The 12642-nt window shown below is 43.3% G+C and overlaps 1 protein-coding gene across 2 annotated transcripts; it reads right to left on the bottom strand.

Annotated features, from left to right (window-relative positions):
- Positions 1–1915: 1915 nt before the first annotated feature.
- Clk1 (CDC like kinase 1) lies at positions 1916–11459 on the bottom strand. Of its 2 annotated transcripts, XM_075955907.1 has the most exons (13): positions 11317–11453; positions 9517–9671; positions 8791–9016; positions 7768–7858; positions 7308–7374; positions 6605–6721; positions 6346–6512; positions 4484–4578; positions 4169–4298; positions 3322–3404; positions 2906–2985; positions 2557–2647; positions 1916–2262 (listed from the first exon to the last, which is right to left on the bottom strand). In XM_075955907.1, the coding sequence occupies exons 2-13, from the start codon at positions 9669–9671 to the stop codon at positions 2119–2121; spliced, it is 1446 nt and encodes a 481-aa protein (XP_075812022.1). In that variant the 5' UTR covers positions 11317–11453; the 3' UTR covers positions 1916–2118. The 2 variants fall into 2 exon arrangements, with proteins under 2 accessions (XP_075812022.1, XP_075812023.1); XM_075955908.1 differs by lacking the exon at positions 7768–7858 and having other exon boundaries at positions 11317–11459.
- Positions 11460–12642: the final 1183 nt, after the last annotated feature.

Here is a 12642-nt window from a genome sequence, read left to right as displayed (position 1 = left end):
ACTGATCCCTAATGGCATACTGTGTGCTGTGCTTTCCAGTGTCTCCTGTGTAAGCATTAACAGTTCTTCCTGTCTCTCAGACTCCAATGTAGCTGAAACTACATTGCCCTTTCTACACCCAGATTCTTGCATGTTACTGTTGTTCGAACGCACCGTCTATTATATACTGTGTATAGTGAAAGTGTGGAGTCTTCCAGAAGAACATTATGATCTTTGATCATAGATTTTTCCCTTCATACACAGTAGTGTTTACTTATCAACAATAGCACATGGGTAAAGCAATTTATAAAATGATTCTCACTTTGAATTTCAATGCCAACCTCTGGCCTCTAATATGTAATTCTAGTAGAGGTGTTGAAACTACTTTTAACCATGATGGGTAACTGTTAATTGACTTCCTAGGCTCTCAGTGTCTTGGGATGCTGTACCGTGTATTAGAACTGATGAGTCACCTCGCTAGGACTGCTGTCCTTGGAAGCACTGTTCTTATAAAACCTCCAGAGACACTTGGCACAGTGATGGTGTAAGGGGAAATGCATGTGACCAAGGGATTAACCACAGCTGTGTGCAAGCTTTTCATTATCAGAATCCCCAGACCCCTTCCCCATAGACCTCCCAATAAATTTTAATATACACTATGTGCCGTGTCTGTGCTTTATACGTAAAACGTGTAAAAGTATTTTTTGTAGCCTCTAAGAACAAACTTACCAACCTAGAGAGGTTAATGTTTATTCGCTGTTAAGCTTTTGTTTTTATATCAAGGTCGCTGGAAAAGCCCCACCCCCCCTTCTCTTGATTCACAGGAGGGCCTGTGAATCACCGCCTAACTGATCTGTACCTTGACCTTGGTACTTTGTAAGGCTTTGCCAATCCTTGAAGCCAGAGGTGGGCACACGGGGGTAATCCTAGCAATGCTACAAGTCAGTCTAGTGCTGTGCTGGCTGGCCTGAACTCTGCCTCTTAATATGCACTTACCACACTCAGCATCATCGTAGATTGGGGACTGAGGATCATTTCCACCACCCAAGAACCTGCCTGGGTGCCCCACAAGTCCTGAGCATTTGATCCTTGTTCTAGTGCTTGCACAAATGCTCTTGCCCACTGAACCACTTCCCCAATCCCAAGGCAAGGACTTCAAGAATTTATTAAAGAATACCCAGGTTTACCTTTACAGGGTTGAGTTTCCATGTCTTAAAACCCCTCAAAGTATTTAAGTCACATTTTTGTTCTTGTGTATCCATGTAGAAATGCCAAAGATCAAACAAACTCAGGTTGTTGAACCTGAGTTTTTATGCACCGAATCTTTATGCACTGTGTCTGGCTAAATTTTCAATTTTTTCCCTCAAGGCAGCTCTGTAGCTTTGGAGCCTGTCCTGGAACTCACTTGGTAGACCGGAATGGCCTCAAACTCACTCATGGAGATTCATCCACCCGTCTCTGCCTGGGATTAAAAGCACATGTCACTACCGCCTTACCTCAACTAAAAATAAACAAAAACCCAACACACCCAAACCAAAAAATGACCACAGAGAACTGAGGCTGTGTCCCACACACATCAAGCCCAGATAAAGCAAAGCACCACCTCACATTCTGCCTCCATGTGTAGAGAGTCACTGAGGCTCAGCCTCCAGCGTCCACAGAATGAAGATTAAAAAAAACAAAAACTGCTTTACTACAGAAACCTTGAGAAAACACCCATATACATAAAGTATTTCCAGACTCTAGCTGCAGAAGCCGAGCAATGGTGGTACACTTGTGAGGTAGAGGCAGGTGGATCTGAGATCCAAGACAAGCCTGGTATATATACAGAGTGAGTTCTAGGACAGCCTTAGCCACACAAGAAACCCTGTCTTGGGGGGGGGGGGGGGAAGAACAACACTCCAAAACAAAATGACTACAGAAAGACTGTACAGACTTTTATAAATTCATAAGCACAAAGTTTATTCCAAATTAGTCATTCTATGATTACTGAAAGATGCTTGTTTGGCTTGGCCATGTATTTAATAAATCATATAAGCAATAAAAACACTAAGAAATGTACAAAGCTATACAAATAACTTAGTATATTTACAACTGGACTGATGCAGTCTGTAAGGTCTCTCTCAGAGCACTCTGACACTATGTGTGTTTCCTAAGGGGGTGAAAGAAAGGGTGCTTTAAGGCTTCTCTTAAAGTAATCCTCTTGGCTGGGTCATACTCCAACATTTTCCCAATGAGGTCAAAGAGAAGCTCATGTTCCGCATCCTGAGATAGCATAAACTCCTGAAACAGAAAAGATTCTTACCATCGGCTGCACACAAAAATCAGAACCATGGATTACTAGCCTCTTCCTCTAAACCATTATTAAAATGTTTCTAGAAGAAAGGGGGCTTGGAGGATAAGCCAAGCACAGCAATGCACAGCTGTAAACCTGGACTACACATTAATAGACCCTGTCTCAGAAACCAAAACTAAGTCAGCAGAATATGAGGGCCCAGGTTCAATCTCTACACCCCCAAAGTGGGGTCAAAGTGGGCACATGCAAGCCCTGGTTACCTTACGACCATCCAAGCTTACCTTCAGAGGTTTACAGCGCCGTGAAACATATCTGCCAGCAGAACTGTGTTCATCCCAATCTAATCGATCATGATGGAAATATTTACGTTTCCTGAAACAGTTAAACATTCACATTACTGTGTTACTATTTTTTTTCGAGCCTAAAAAGATATGAAGTAGCATCAACTACTAAATATTTCCAGGTTAAATACTAAATATTTCCAGGTTAAATCCTTTGAGAGATTTAAGACATTGGCCAAACAACAGAAATGCTAAATTATTCACCATCAATAATGTAATATGCTATTTAACTGAAAAAGAATTTTTTAAATAGTGGTATTAAAGATGCTATGACTCAAGTAACACATACCTGGTTTTCTGTATCATGTGCTTTGGCAGTGGGCCAAGAATCCTTTCCATCATTGCTAAATGTTCCCTGCTATCGTGAGTCTACAATAGAAACACTTGTTAACCAATAAGTCATATAAACCACATCCACTCTAGTCCCAACTACTCAAGAGTCACAAAGAAGAGTCATCAAAATGGCAGAACAAAACTGCCAACACCTGAAGTTTTCCAGTGGTCGTCCCTATAGGACTGGAGACAACTGCTTACAATATTTGTAACACTGCCTAAGACAAATTACACAATTCTAATTTTTTTGTGCTTTTCAAGTAGTAAGAAAAAACCTATTGTGTAAATGTATTCTTTGAATTAAAGTAGCTATTTTACACAAACAGGCACTTTTTAAATGCAAAGCCACTAAAACACATCATTGCCACTCACCGGAAAAACTGTAAATCCAAGATAATACTCAATAAGGATACATCCTATACTCCAGACATCACATGGCTGAGACCACCCTAGGGCTGTAAGCAAAGCACAGTGTCAGAGGAGAAAACCACCACAAGATGTTTCTGAATATAGTGTGACGCCCTGCCCTCAAGGTGTAAGGTGCTGGATTTCATGTTGCACTGACTGTTCACAACACCCCAAAGAGCATTACACTAGACCAGTACCCCTGACTTAAGTCTGGTGCATGGCAGACAATAAGTCAGGCTCTGTGTAGTTGACCAGGATTATACACACATCACACCTGGGTTTGTCTGAGCCAATTCTAAGATGCACAATTAACAACATATTAACAATCGTTTTTAAAGGCTAAGCCACATGCTAGCTCCATGGCTGGTAAGTTGAGACTTCAAGGTTTTTGTTTGTGAAACAGGGTCTCAGTATGTGGCCCAGGCTGGTTTCTAATTCAAGAGAACTACCAGCCTCTGATTAAAGGTGTGTGCCACCATGGCTAGCAATTTGAAGACACTTAACATATTTTTTCCTTTCAGTTTTTTGAGACAGTGTTTCCCAATAGTTACAGAGCCTGTCCTGGAACTCACTCTGTAGACCAAGCTCTGGCCTTGAACTCATGAAAATCCACCTGCTGGGTTAAAGGCGTGTATGATCACTGCCCGGCTTAACATGATTTCTAATACTGTTTTTCTATTTTGATAATCCTGGGTATTGGCAGGTTAGACAAGAGCTGTACCACAGAGCTACATTCTCTAGTCTGGACCATAAACTGAATGTTGGCTACAATAAAGCAGGGTGGGCTGTTAAAGCATAACAAGCAACTGACCTAAAATAACTTCGGGTGCTCGGTAGTGTCTTGTGGATACCAACGTACTGTGATGCTCATCATCATACGTTGCACTTCCAAAGTCCACAACTTTAATATCTGGATTTATGACGGTGCGTTCATCACGCTTCTGCAAACCGTAAGTGACAAATGAAAACAAACCATCGAAACAAAGCATTGACAAGCACCAGGACGATGTTACAAGGACCACAACAATGTTAGGACTCCAACAATGTTACAAGCACCACCACAATGATGTTACAAGGACAACAATGATGTTACAAGGACAACAATGACGGTGTTACAAAGACTTACCATTTTTGGATTATAAGCCTCTGTGTAGTCAGACTGCACAAATAAGATGTTTTCAGGCTTTAAGTCCGTGTGAGTCAATTTATTACTGTGCAAAACTGGAAAGAAGCAGAGTCACTATAGTCTCAAAAATATGAATGAAACTACAAGCCTGACATCATAAATTATGCTTGTAATCTTAGTACTCAAAAGATGAGGGCATAAAAATCCCAAGTCTTAGTGACAAGGCCTCTCTATATAGCCCTGGCTTTCCTAAAACTCACTTGTAGACCAGTCTGACATTGACCTCGGGTATTCACCTGTTTTTTGAGTCCTGTGCTCCAAGATGTACACCACCCCATCTGGCTGAGACTAATAAACTGGGCAGTCTGGTAAGAATGTACTTGTACTGGTGAACTTCAAGACCTGGGTTCAATTCTCAGCACCCATATCAAGGAGATCTGACACCCTAGGACTGAGATTATCCACAGTCATGTGTGTTCTGCACACACGAAAATAACAAATAACCAAAAAGTAACTAAGAAAAAAAAATCTAAACCCCAAACCTCTGGTATCTTCCTATGTACTGTAAGACAATCTCAGTTTGTAAGAAAATTCAGAGATGTGGGGAAATACACGCCTGATAATGAGTTATTTCAGCCATACATGTTTTATCTATCCACAACACTCAGGGCAGGATCCTGGACCTGAGGTTGTACAATGAGACTGAAACCCATCATTCCCCAACTCCAGTGATACTGGATGTGGTCGTAGCATATTCTTGTAATTTCAGCACTAGCAAAGGCTAGCTGGGCTGGGACTAGCCTCTCAGTAAGAAGTAGTCAGCTGAGAATGATGGCTACCATCTGTAATCTCAGCACTTAAAAAGTCAGGTCAATGGCAACGGAGTTCAAAACTATATAATGAGAAACTGTCTCAAGCAGGTGTTCAGGCATGCTGGGGGAGTTTAATGACGCGGAAATTTGTTGCACTTAAAATTTCCAGAGCTCACACTAAATCAGTCTTAAATATACCTTTCTTTTTGTTGACCGAGTTTTAATGCAGTAGTCCAGGCTGACCTCAAATCAGATACAAAGTCATAAATGGCCTTTGATTCTGATATTTTTTGCCACCCACCAAGGTAAATTACAGGCATAACCACCATATTCAGTTTACACAGCGCCAGAGCAAACCCAAAATCTTGGGCACGATAAACAAGCACTCTATTGACTTATCGCACTCCCGACCTTCTCTGGAGATGGAACTAAGGATGCCTGCCGGCTTAAGTCACACCCCAGACCATCTATACAGTTAGGATGCACATTAAATCTTTTTTTGTTTCAAGACAGGGTTTCTGTGTAGCCCTAGCTGTCCTTCAACTTCCTCTGTAGAGCAGGCTGGCCTCAAACTGAGAAGACCCATCTGTCTCTGCCTCTAAGTGTTGGGATTAAAGGTTTACCATCACATCACCACTGGGCTTTTTTGAAGATTTTTGTTTTTTTCAAGACAGGGTTTCTCTGTGCACCTTTGGAACCTATCCTAAACTGGTCTACAGACTCACAGAGATCTACCCTCCTCTCCCTGCCTCCTGAGAACTGGAATTAAAGGCGTGAGCCACCACCCATCTTGAACAGGTTCTTAATAAGCTTCTATCTTTTAACCACCATCACCCCACCCCACAAATCCGTATCTATTCTCAGAATAAACGGTTAATTCCCTCGCTAGAGCTCATCTTTTAGTCTTCTGTGGTGATGGGGACAGAACAAAAAGGCCTCATTTCTGTGCTGAACTATAGCCTCCATCCCCACTAGGTTCTCTTTTTAAAGATCCAAATTAATCTGACATTAGTTTCACATTAAGGTTTGGAAGGCATGTCAAGAACTTACAATTAACAGATCTGCAGATCTGATATGCCATCTTCCTAATGTGATCCATTCGAAATGGCAGAAAACCATTTTCCTTAATGAAGTCATAAGTACTGAGACCCAGAAGTTCAAACACAATGCAAATGTGACCACGATGCTCAAACCACTCCAACATCTGGACACAGCGGCTATAAACACATTAAAAAAAACAAGAACCTCAATAGAGCTTTCAATTGAAGTCTACCTGAGATTATTTCCCAAGTTTTAATTTGATACTTACAAAGTGCTGTGGGGATCTGTTGTATTTAAGTGTTCCAGAACTTGTATTTCTGATCGAGCAGCTTCACAGTATCTATCCACATTTTTAACTATTTTTACTGCTACATGCTTACCTCCCCTGTTAGAAAGAATAAATTCCAAGTTAAAAAGGTGATAATCCAAGTTAGGTTTTTAATCCCAAGCACGGTGGAGACAAAGGCAGAAGGATCTCTAAGTTTGAGACCAGCCTGGCCTATAGAGTTCCAAGAAAACCAGGGATACATAGAGGGGCCTGTTTCAAAAAGAAAAAAGCAGATACTGCAATTCAAAGTTAGGCAACAAAATAATCTTTCACTGTACCAGAATCAGTAATCTCACCATTTTCTAAATAAGACTTTAATCATATCACTACAGGCTTATCCTTTGTTCCTTCAATTAAGGAATATATTCTTTAATTTGTATATATATATATGTGTGTGTGTGTATGACAATACTATTTAGTTAGCTTTGTTTAAAAAATGTAAGAGACCAGGTAAAGACCTTTGACCCCAGCACTCTGAATTCCAGGCCTGCACAGTAAGACCCCGTCTCAAACATCAAAGGAAAATTATCTTTACCTATGAATTTCCTACAGCCTAAGTCAAAAGACTCAAGCTAAAAAGCCTGTATGGGTATCAGCTAAACTAACTTTCTCTACAGAAGAACCCCAAGGTTCGGAAACTTACGCTTTATGATCGATGCACTCCACTACTTTCCCAAAGGCTCCTTCACCTAGAGTATCAACAACCTCATCTAAAAAAGAGAAACACATCTCACTCATAACAAGAAGTGGAAACAACGTACTTAAAGCTATCAGTGCAGATTATTCTAGAAGATGCTACAAATTTCCTCATCTTTAATTACTTATCATCCAACACCATCCAAAAACATACAACTATTCTTACAATTGATTTCATTCTCAGGCCAATTGCATTAACTTGATTTACTGCTCTGGAATTTGTGTACAACAAATATTATTAAAACTCTAAAGAAAGTAAAGACACAAGCCCCTCCCACCAAAAGAAATGAAAATAAAGCAAAGCAGAACAAAACAGAAAGAAAAGATTTCCAAAACCCTATATCTTAATCTATACATATAGATTATGTTATCTGAAAAGTGAATAAGTGTTGAAAAACATTCTATACATCTTGCACTTAGTACGTCTCCACTCTGACAGATCAGGTGACCCTCCTCATCATCCTCTACACTCCTCGATCTTTTCCTTCGGTGACTCTTCTGGAAACGTCAAGTGGGCGGCACCAAGATCATCCAGCCAATCAATATACCCGAGTGAATTCAGGGCAGAATACGAAATTCATTCAGCGGGGAGATATTCAGGCATTCAGATACACGCCAGGCCACAAACGGTTGGCAGGAGCAATTTCAAATTCAGTCCCCAGAAATTCACAGGGCACATAGTTTATGTTAACAGGAGAAAAACATGGCAAGGAACAGATTTTCAGATAAGATACTCAATATGGTAAGGCAACAAAACACAAACACAATTGTTTTTCTTTTTAAAAATACTTATCTGTAGCATTCACTGAAACATAATTTTAGGTTTCTAGTGTCCTTATTTCATGCTACATAACTGTAGGGTGTAGTATTTATTTGTAGCACACTGTGGCCAAATTAAGGTTCCCTCTCTAAAATAGGTATTAAAGCAGTAAACCACAGTGCTAATTTTGGGAGGGAAAAAAGATTTGGCACGTAACATTATAGCATTAAAATGTCATCTGCTATGATTTTCAAATACAAGAAACTAAGTTCAAATCTGTAGTTCACTTAATGAGAAAAAAATTACAAAACAGGTTAAATAAGTCAACTAACCCTCACACAAGTACCTAACTAATTAATTCTTTATAATAAACTAACTGAACTCATCAAAATAAAACTTTTTAAAATAGCATTAAGAAAAAATTTTAAGAATAATTTTTAAGTCATCCCCTCCACTAATGAAATTAGTAACTAAGGAGTCGTCAACAAGTCTATTACTACAGAACTAAATACACTCTTTTCATGAATTCCCTATGCAGTGCACAAATCCTAAAAGAACACTCCTGGCACACTGGAATTGTGATGTGTAATCAATCTTAACTTTTCTCAACACAAATCTGCTTCCTGTCTGTGGGAAATAAAACCTCCAGAAGGTTAAAAAGTGCGCATACCCCATGTGAGCGCCGATGTGAAGAGCTGTGGTGGGTCCTGTGTTTACTTTTGTAGCTGCTCCGTCCACTTCTACCAGAGGACTTGCTACCATGGTTCTGATACCGGCTTTCGTGCTCTCCATAGTAACAGCCCGGCTCACAGCCCATGTAGTCGTTCCTGTACTCATCAACGTAGCGCCGGCTATGATACGCTCTCTCGTTTATGGATCTGCTCCCCAGATAATAGCTACAAGAGAAGATTGCTTTATATACCAAAACAAAACACACAAAACCCAACACCGATTCCCAAGTTCTCGGCAGCGTAGGGGACTGAACTCAAGGCCTTTGCCCAAGCTAAGTATTCCACCACTCATCTCTGACCACGCAACTGAGTCACCGCAGTTATGTGGTCCCCAGGCTTCACGCACGGCGGGCAACCCATCTACATCTGAGCTACATTACTAGCTGCTTTTCAAGACAGGGTCTCTGTGTGGTCCTGGCTGTCCTTGAGATCCGCCTGCTTTTGCCTGAGATTAAAGGCGTGTGCCATCACTGTTCAAATGAAAAAAAGGAATTTTCTTAATGTGCAGATGTAATTTTGATGACATGTACACGCCTTTCTGTACAGGTATTGCCCAGGAGTGTAGGAGAGGGCACCGGTCCTGAGGAGCAGGAGTGTGCCTGAAGAGCTGGGACCCAGCTGTCTTCTGCAAGTGCTGCCAGTGCTCTGACCCGCTGCCCTCTTACCCATCGGTTGTTCTGGAGTGATCGTATCTGCATCGCTTATGCTCCCGACCACTGCTGTGTGATCTCCTTCTCTTATGGCTGCTGCTGTTCCAGGCTCCATAATCGCAATCTCTCTCATCCCAGGCATGATAGTAAGTTCTCTGTAGATGTCTCATCTACACAAGACAAATGGTCCTAATGAAATTTGATTTCTGCGACGTTCACTACTAAAAGCTTCCTTTGCAAATCCATGCTAGTTTTGATTTGTTTTTTCTTTTCTTCCCCAAATAGTCTCCCTCTAGTGGTCGTGGAACTAAGTAAACCACGCTGGCCTTGACCTCAGATCTGCCTGCCCCTCCCTATGCAAGGCTAGGATTAAAGGCATATCATGCCCAGCGCTGGCCTTTTGCTTCAAATGTAAGTTTTGAAATTGTTGTCAATTATTTGAAATCATAAAAATTACTGCACTGGGGCTGGAGAGACGGCTCAGTGGTTAAGGGCATTCATTGCCTGCTAGTCCAAAGGTCCTGAGTTCAATTCCCAGCAACCATATGGTGGCTCACAACCATCTGTAAAGAGGTCTGACGCCCTCTTCTGGCCTTCAGGCACAAACACAGACAGAATATTGTATACATAATAAATAAATATTTTTTTAAAAAAAATTACTGCACTGTCTCAGATTCTGGAATCTGAATTTTATTCTCACATTTTCTACCTCGTTCTCACCGTGCCCAAATTTATAAAAGTAGAAAAAGAGGTTTCTAAATAGCCCAGGTAAGATTTTTACCACTACCCTTCCAAAAGGTTCACACAATTCAATCCCCCCAAAGCACCCGGAACTAACCCTAACTAACTTTTATCTGTTTAGATGTGTTTGTTACAGCTCAAAACTGCCGTTCCACAGGTGACCTCATTTTTAGTGCTCCTTCAAGTAAATCTCCACCGTTAGCAGAGGGAGACAGGGAAAAAATATGGAGACGTGGTTGGGGGGGGGGAGCCCGAGAAGGAAAATAGATGTATGCCGAACTGCCTTGCCTTTCGTGCTGAGCCAGCAAACTTCAGGCTTCACTAATAAATACAACCAATTTGCCGACAGGGCAGCCGTGACGATGACGGCAACGAAACTGTTTACTGAGGAGATGATTCACACTCGTAGCGCGCTCCCCTCCCGTTTCCTAAAGGTAAACAATGCCCCTTTCGAGTACGTTTTACAACTTTCGTTTACGAAGGGAAAAAAAAATATTTTAACCTTTAATACTGTTGTTACAAAGTACACCCTCTGAGCCCTGTCGAAATAAGGATTTCACAATCTCTGGAGCCGCCTAAATCCTAAACCCGTCTTTACGAGCCCTGCGCCTGCGCTTTCCGCACCAGCTCAACTGGATTCCTGAGTTCTTTCTTCCCCGAGGCCGGCTTTCGCCTTGGGGGACTCTCTAAGCTGTCTCCACAGCGCCCACACAGGCCTGCGGGGACCCCCTGGGCCCCAAAGACGGAAAATCGGCCCCGAAACCGGGTTTCCGAGAGCGAGCCGCGCGGAGGCCGCGCCCTGGCGCCTCCGCCATCTTAGGCGCGGCCGCTACCGCTGCCGCCGGGGGCCCTGGTTCCGCCCTGGCTCGGGACGCCCCGGCGGTGGCACCGTCCCCGCCACCGGGCAGGTCCGGAGGCGAGGGCTCGGCGGGGCTGAGCGGAGGGAGCGGCCGCCATGGGAACGGGGAGCCGCCATGGGAACGGGGGAACGGGGAGCCGGCCGAGCACCGCGACGCCCAGCGCGGTCCTCGGAGCGCACAGCGGGGCAGCGTACGCTCGGACCCCGCGGCTTACCTTTCCGCAGGGACGCCGACCGCGGCGACAGAATTCGCAAGGCGACGGCGGGAAGGGCGAAGGCGACAGAGACTGCGACGACGACACAAACTCCAGGCACAAAATGGAGCTGACGGCCGCGGCGCGAGCTTCTTCTCCAAGACGCGGATGACGCGGAGGGGCGGGGCTTGTGTGCGCCCCGAGTGCGCAGGCGCGGGCCAGCGGTGGGGGTGGGGTGGCAGTGGTGCTTTTCCTAAGGCTTCCTTCTGAGAATCCCTTTCCACACTGCAATCACGGTGCTGGTCTCCTCAGCTCTCACAGCAAAACCTGATCTGACTCTGCACTGCAAAAGGCGAGGGAAGCAAGGTCAGAAGGAGCACGCGCCCTGATTGCAACCGTTTAAATGGTTTGGTTTTTTTTTTTTTTTGATTTTTGTTTTTCGAGCCAGGGTTAGTTTCTGTCGTTTTTTATTAGATTCTGCAGCTGTTTGGTCTGCATTTCCTCTCTACTGCGATGACATTTACCTTCTCAGATCTCTGATGGAGTTGATGACCAGGCTGATGGGAGTTTTGTCGGTTTAACAGCAGCAACCAAAGCTTCAGCTATGTCTTGTAAGACCCCAACTCAAAAAGCCTGCTTGCAACTGCTTTAAGCATTTGCCCTAGGTGGATGACAATCAGCAGTGGAAAAGTACAAAACTTGCAGAACAGCCCTAACTGCCACTTGCACCCTGACCACAGTTCCGTGCCCCACCCGCCTGCCAGGAAACACCTGGTGGTGAGCTGAGCTGAGGTGAACTGAGCTGGGGTGAGCTGGACACAAGGGACAGGGTTTGGGTTTTTTTTTTTTTTAAGATTTATTTCAAAAAAAAAGTGGGGGGGGCTGGAGAGATGGCTCAGAGGTTAAGAGCACTGGCTGCTCTTTCAGAGGTCCTGAGTTCAATTCCCAGTAACCACATGGTGGCTCACAACCATCTGTACTGAGATCTGGCACCCTCCTCTGGTGTGTGGACATACATCGAGGCAGAATGTTGTATACATAATAAATAAGTAAAAAGATTTATTTATTTATTTATTATGCATACAGTGTTCTGTCTGTATGCTTGCTGGCCAGCAGAGGGCACCAGATCTCACTACAGATGGTTGTGAGCCACCATGTGGTTGCTGGGAACTGAACTCAGGACCTCTGGAAAAGCAGCCAGTGCTCTTAACCTCTGAGCCATCTCTCCAGCCCCAATCAGCATTTTATTAAACAAGCACAAGAAACAAATGTTTGCAGGGTAAAACTGATGTTAGTTATTCAAACAGAACCAGATGAGAATACTTCACAGATGTGCATGGGGGAGAC

The sequence above is a fragment of the Microtus pennsylvanicus genome, chromosome 22 (assembly GCF_037038515.1).
Source record: "Microtus pennsylvanicus isolate mMicPen1 chromosome 22, mMicPen1.hap1, whole genome shotgun sequence".
Classification (NCBI taxonomy): domain Eukaryota; kingdom Metazoa; phylum Chordata; class Mammalia; order Rodentia; family Cricetidae; genus Microtus; species Microtus pennsylvanicus.
This window is presented reverse-complemented; position numbering and strand designations above follow the sequence as displayed.

Coding starts and splice junctions, on each gene's coding strand:
- Clk1 (XM_075955907.1), bottom strand. CDS start 9,671: ATGAGACATCTACAGAGAACTTACTATCATGCCTGGGATGAGAGAGAT. Junction 9,017..9,516: donor CACTCCAGAACAACCGATGG/GTAAGAGGGCAG, acceptor CTTCTCTTGTAG/CTATTATCTGGGGAGCAGAT. Junction 6,513..6,604: donor ACAGATCCCCACAGCACTTT/GTAAGTATCAAA, acceptor ATGTGTTTATAG/CCGCTGTGTCCAGATGTTGG.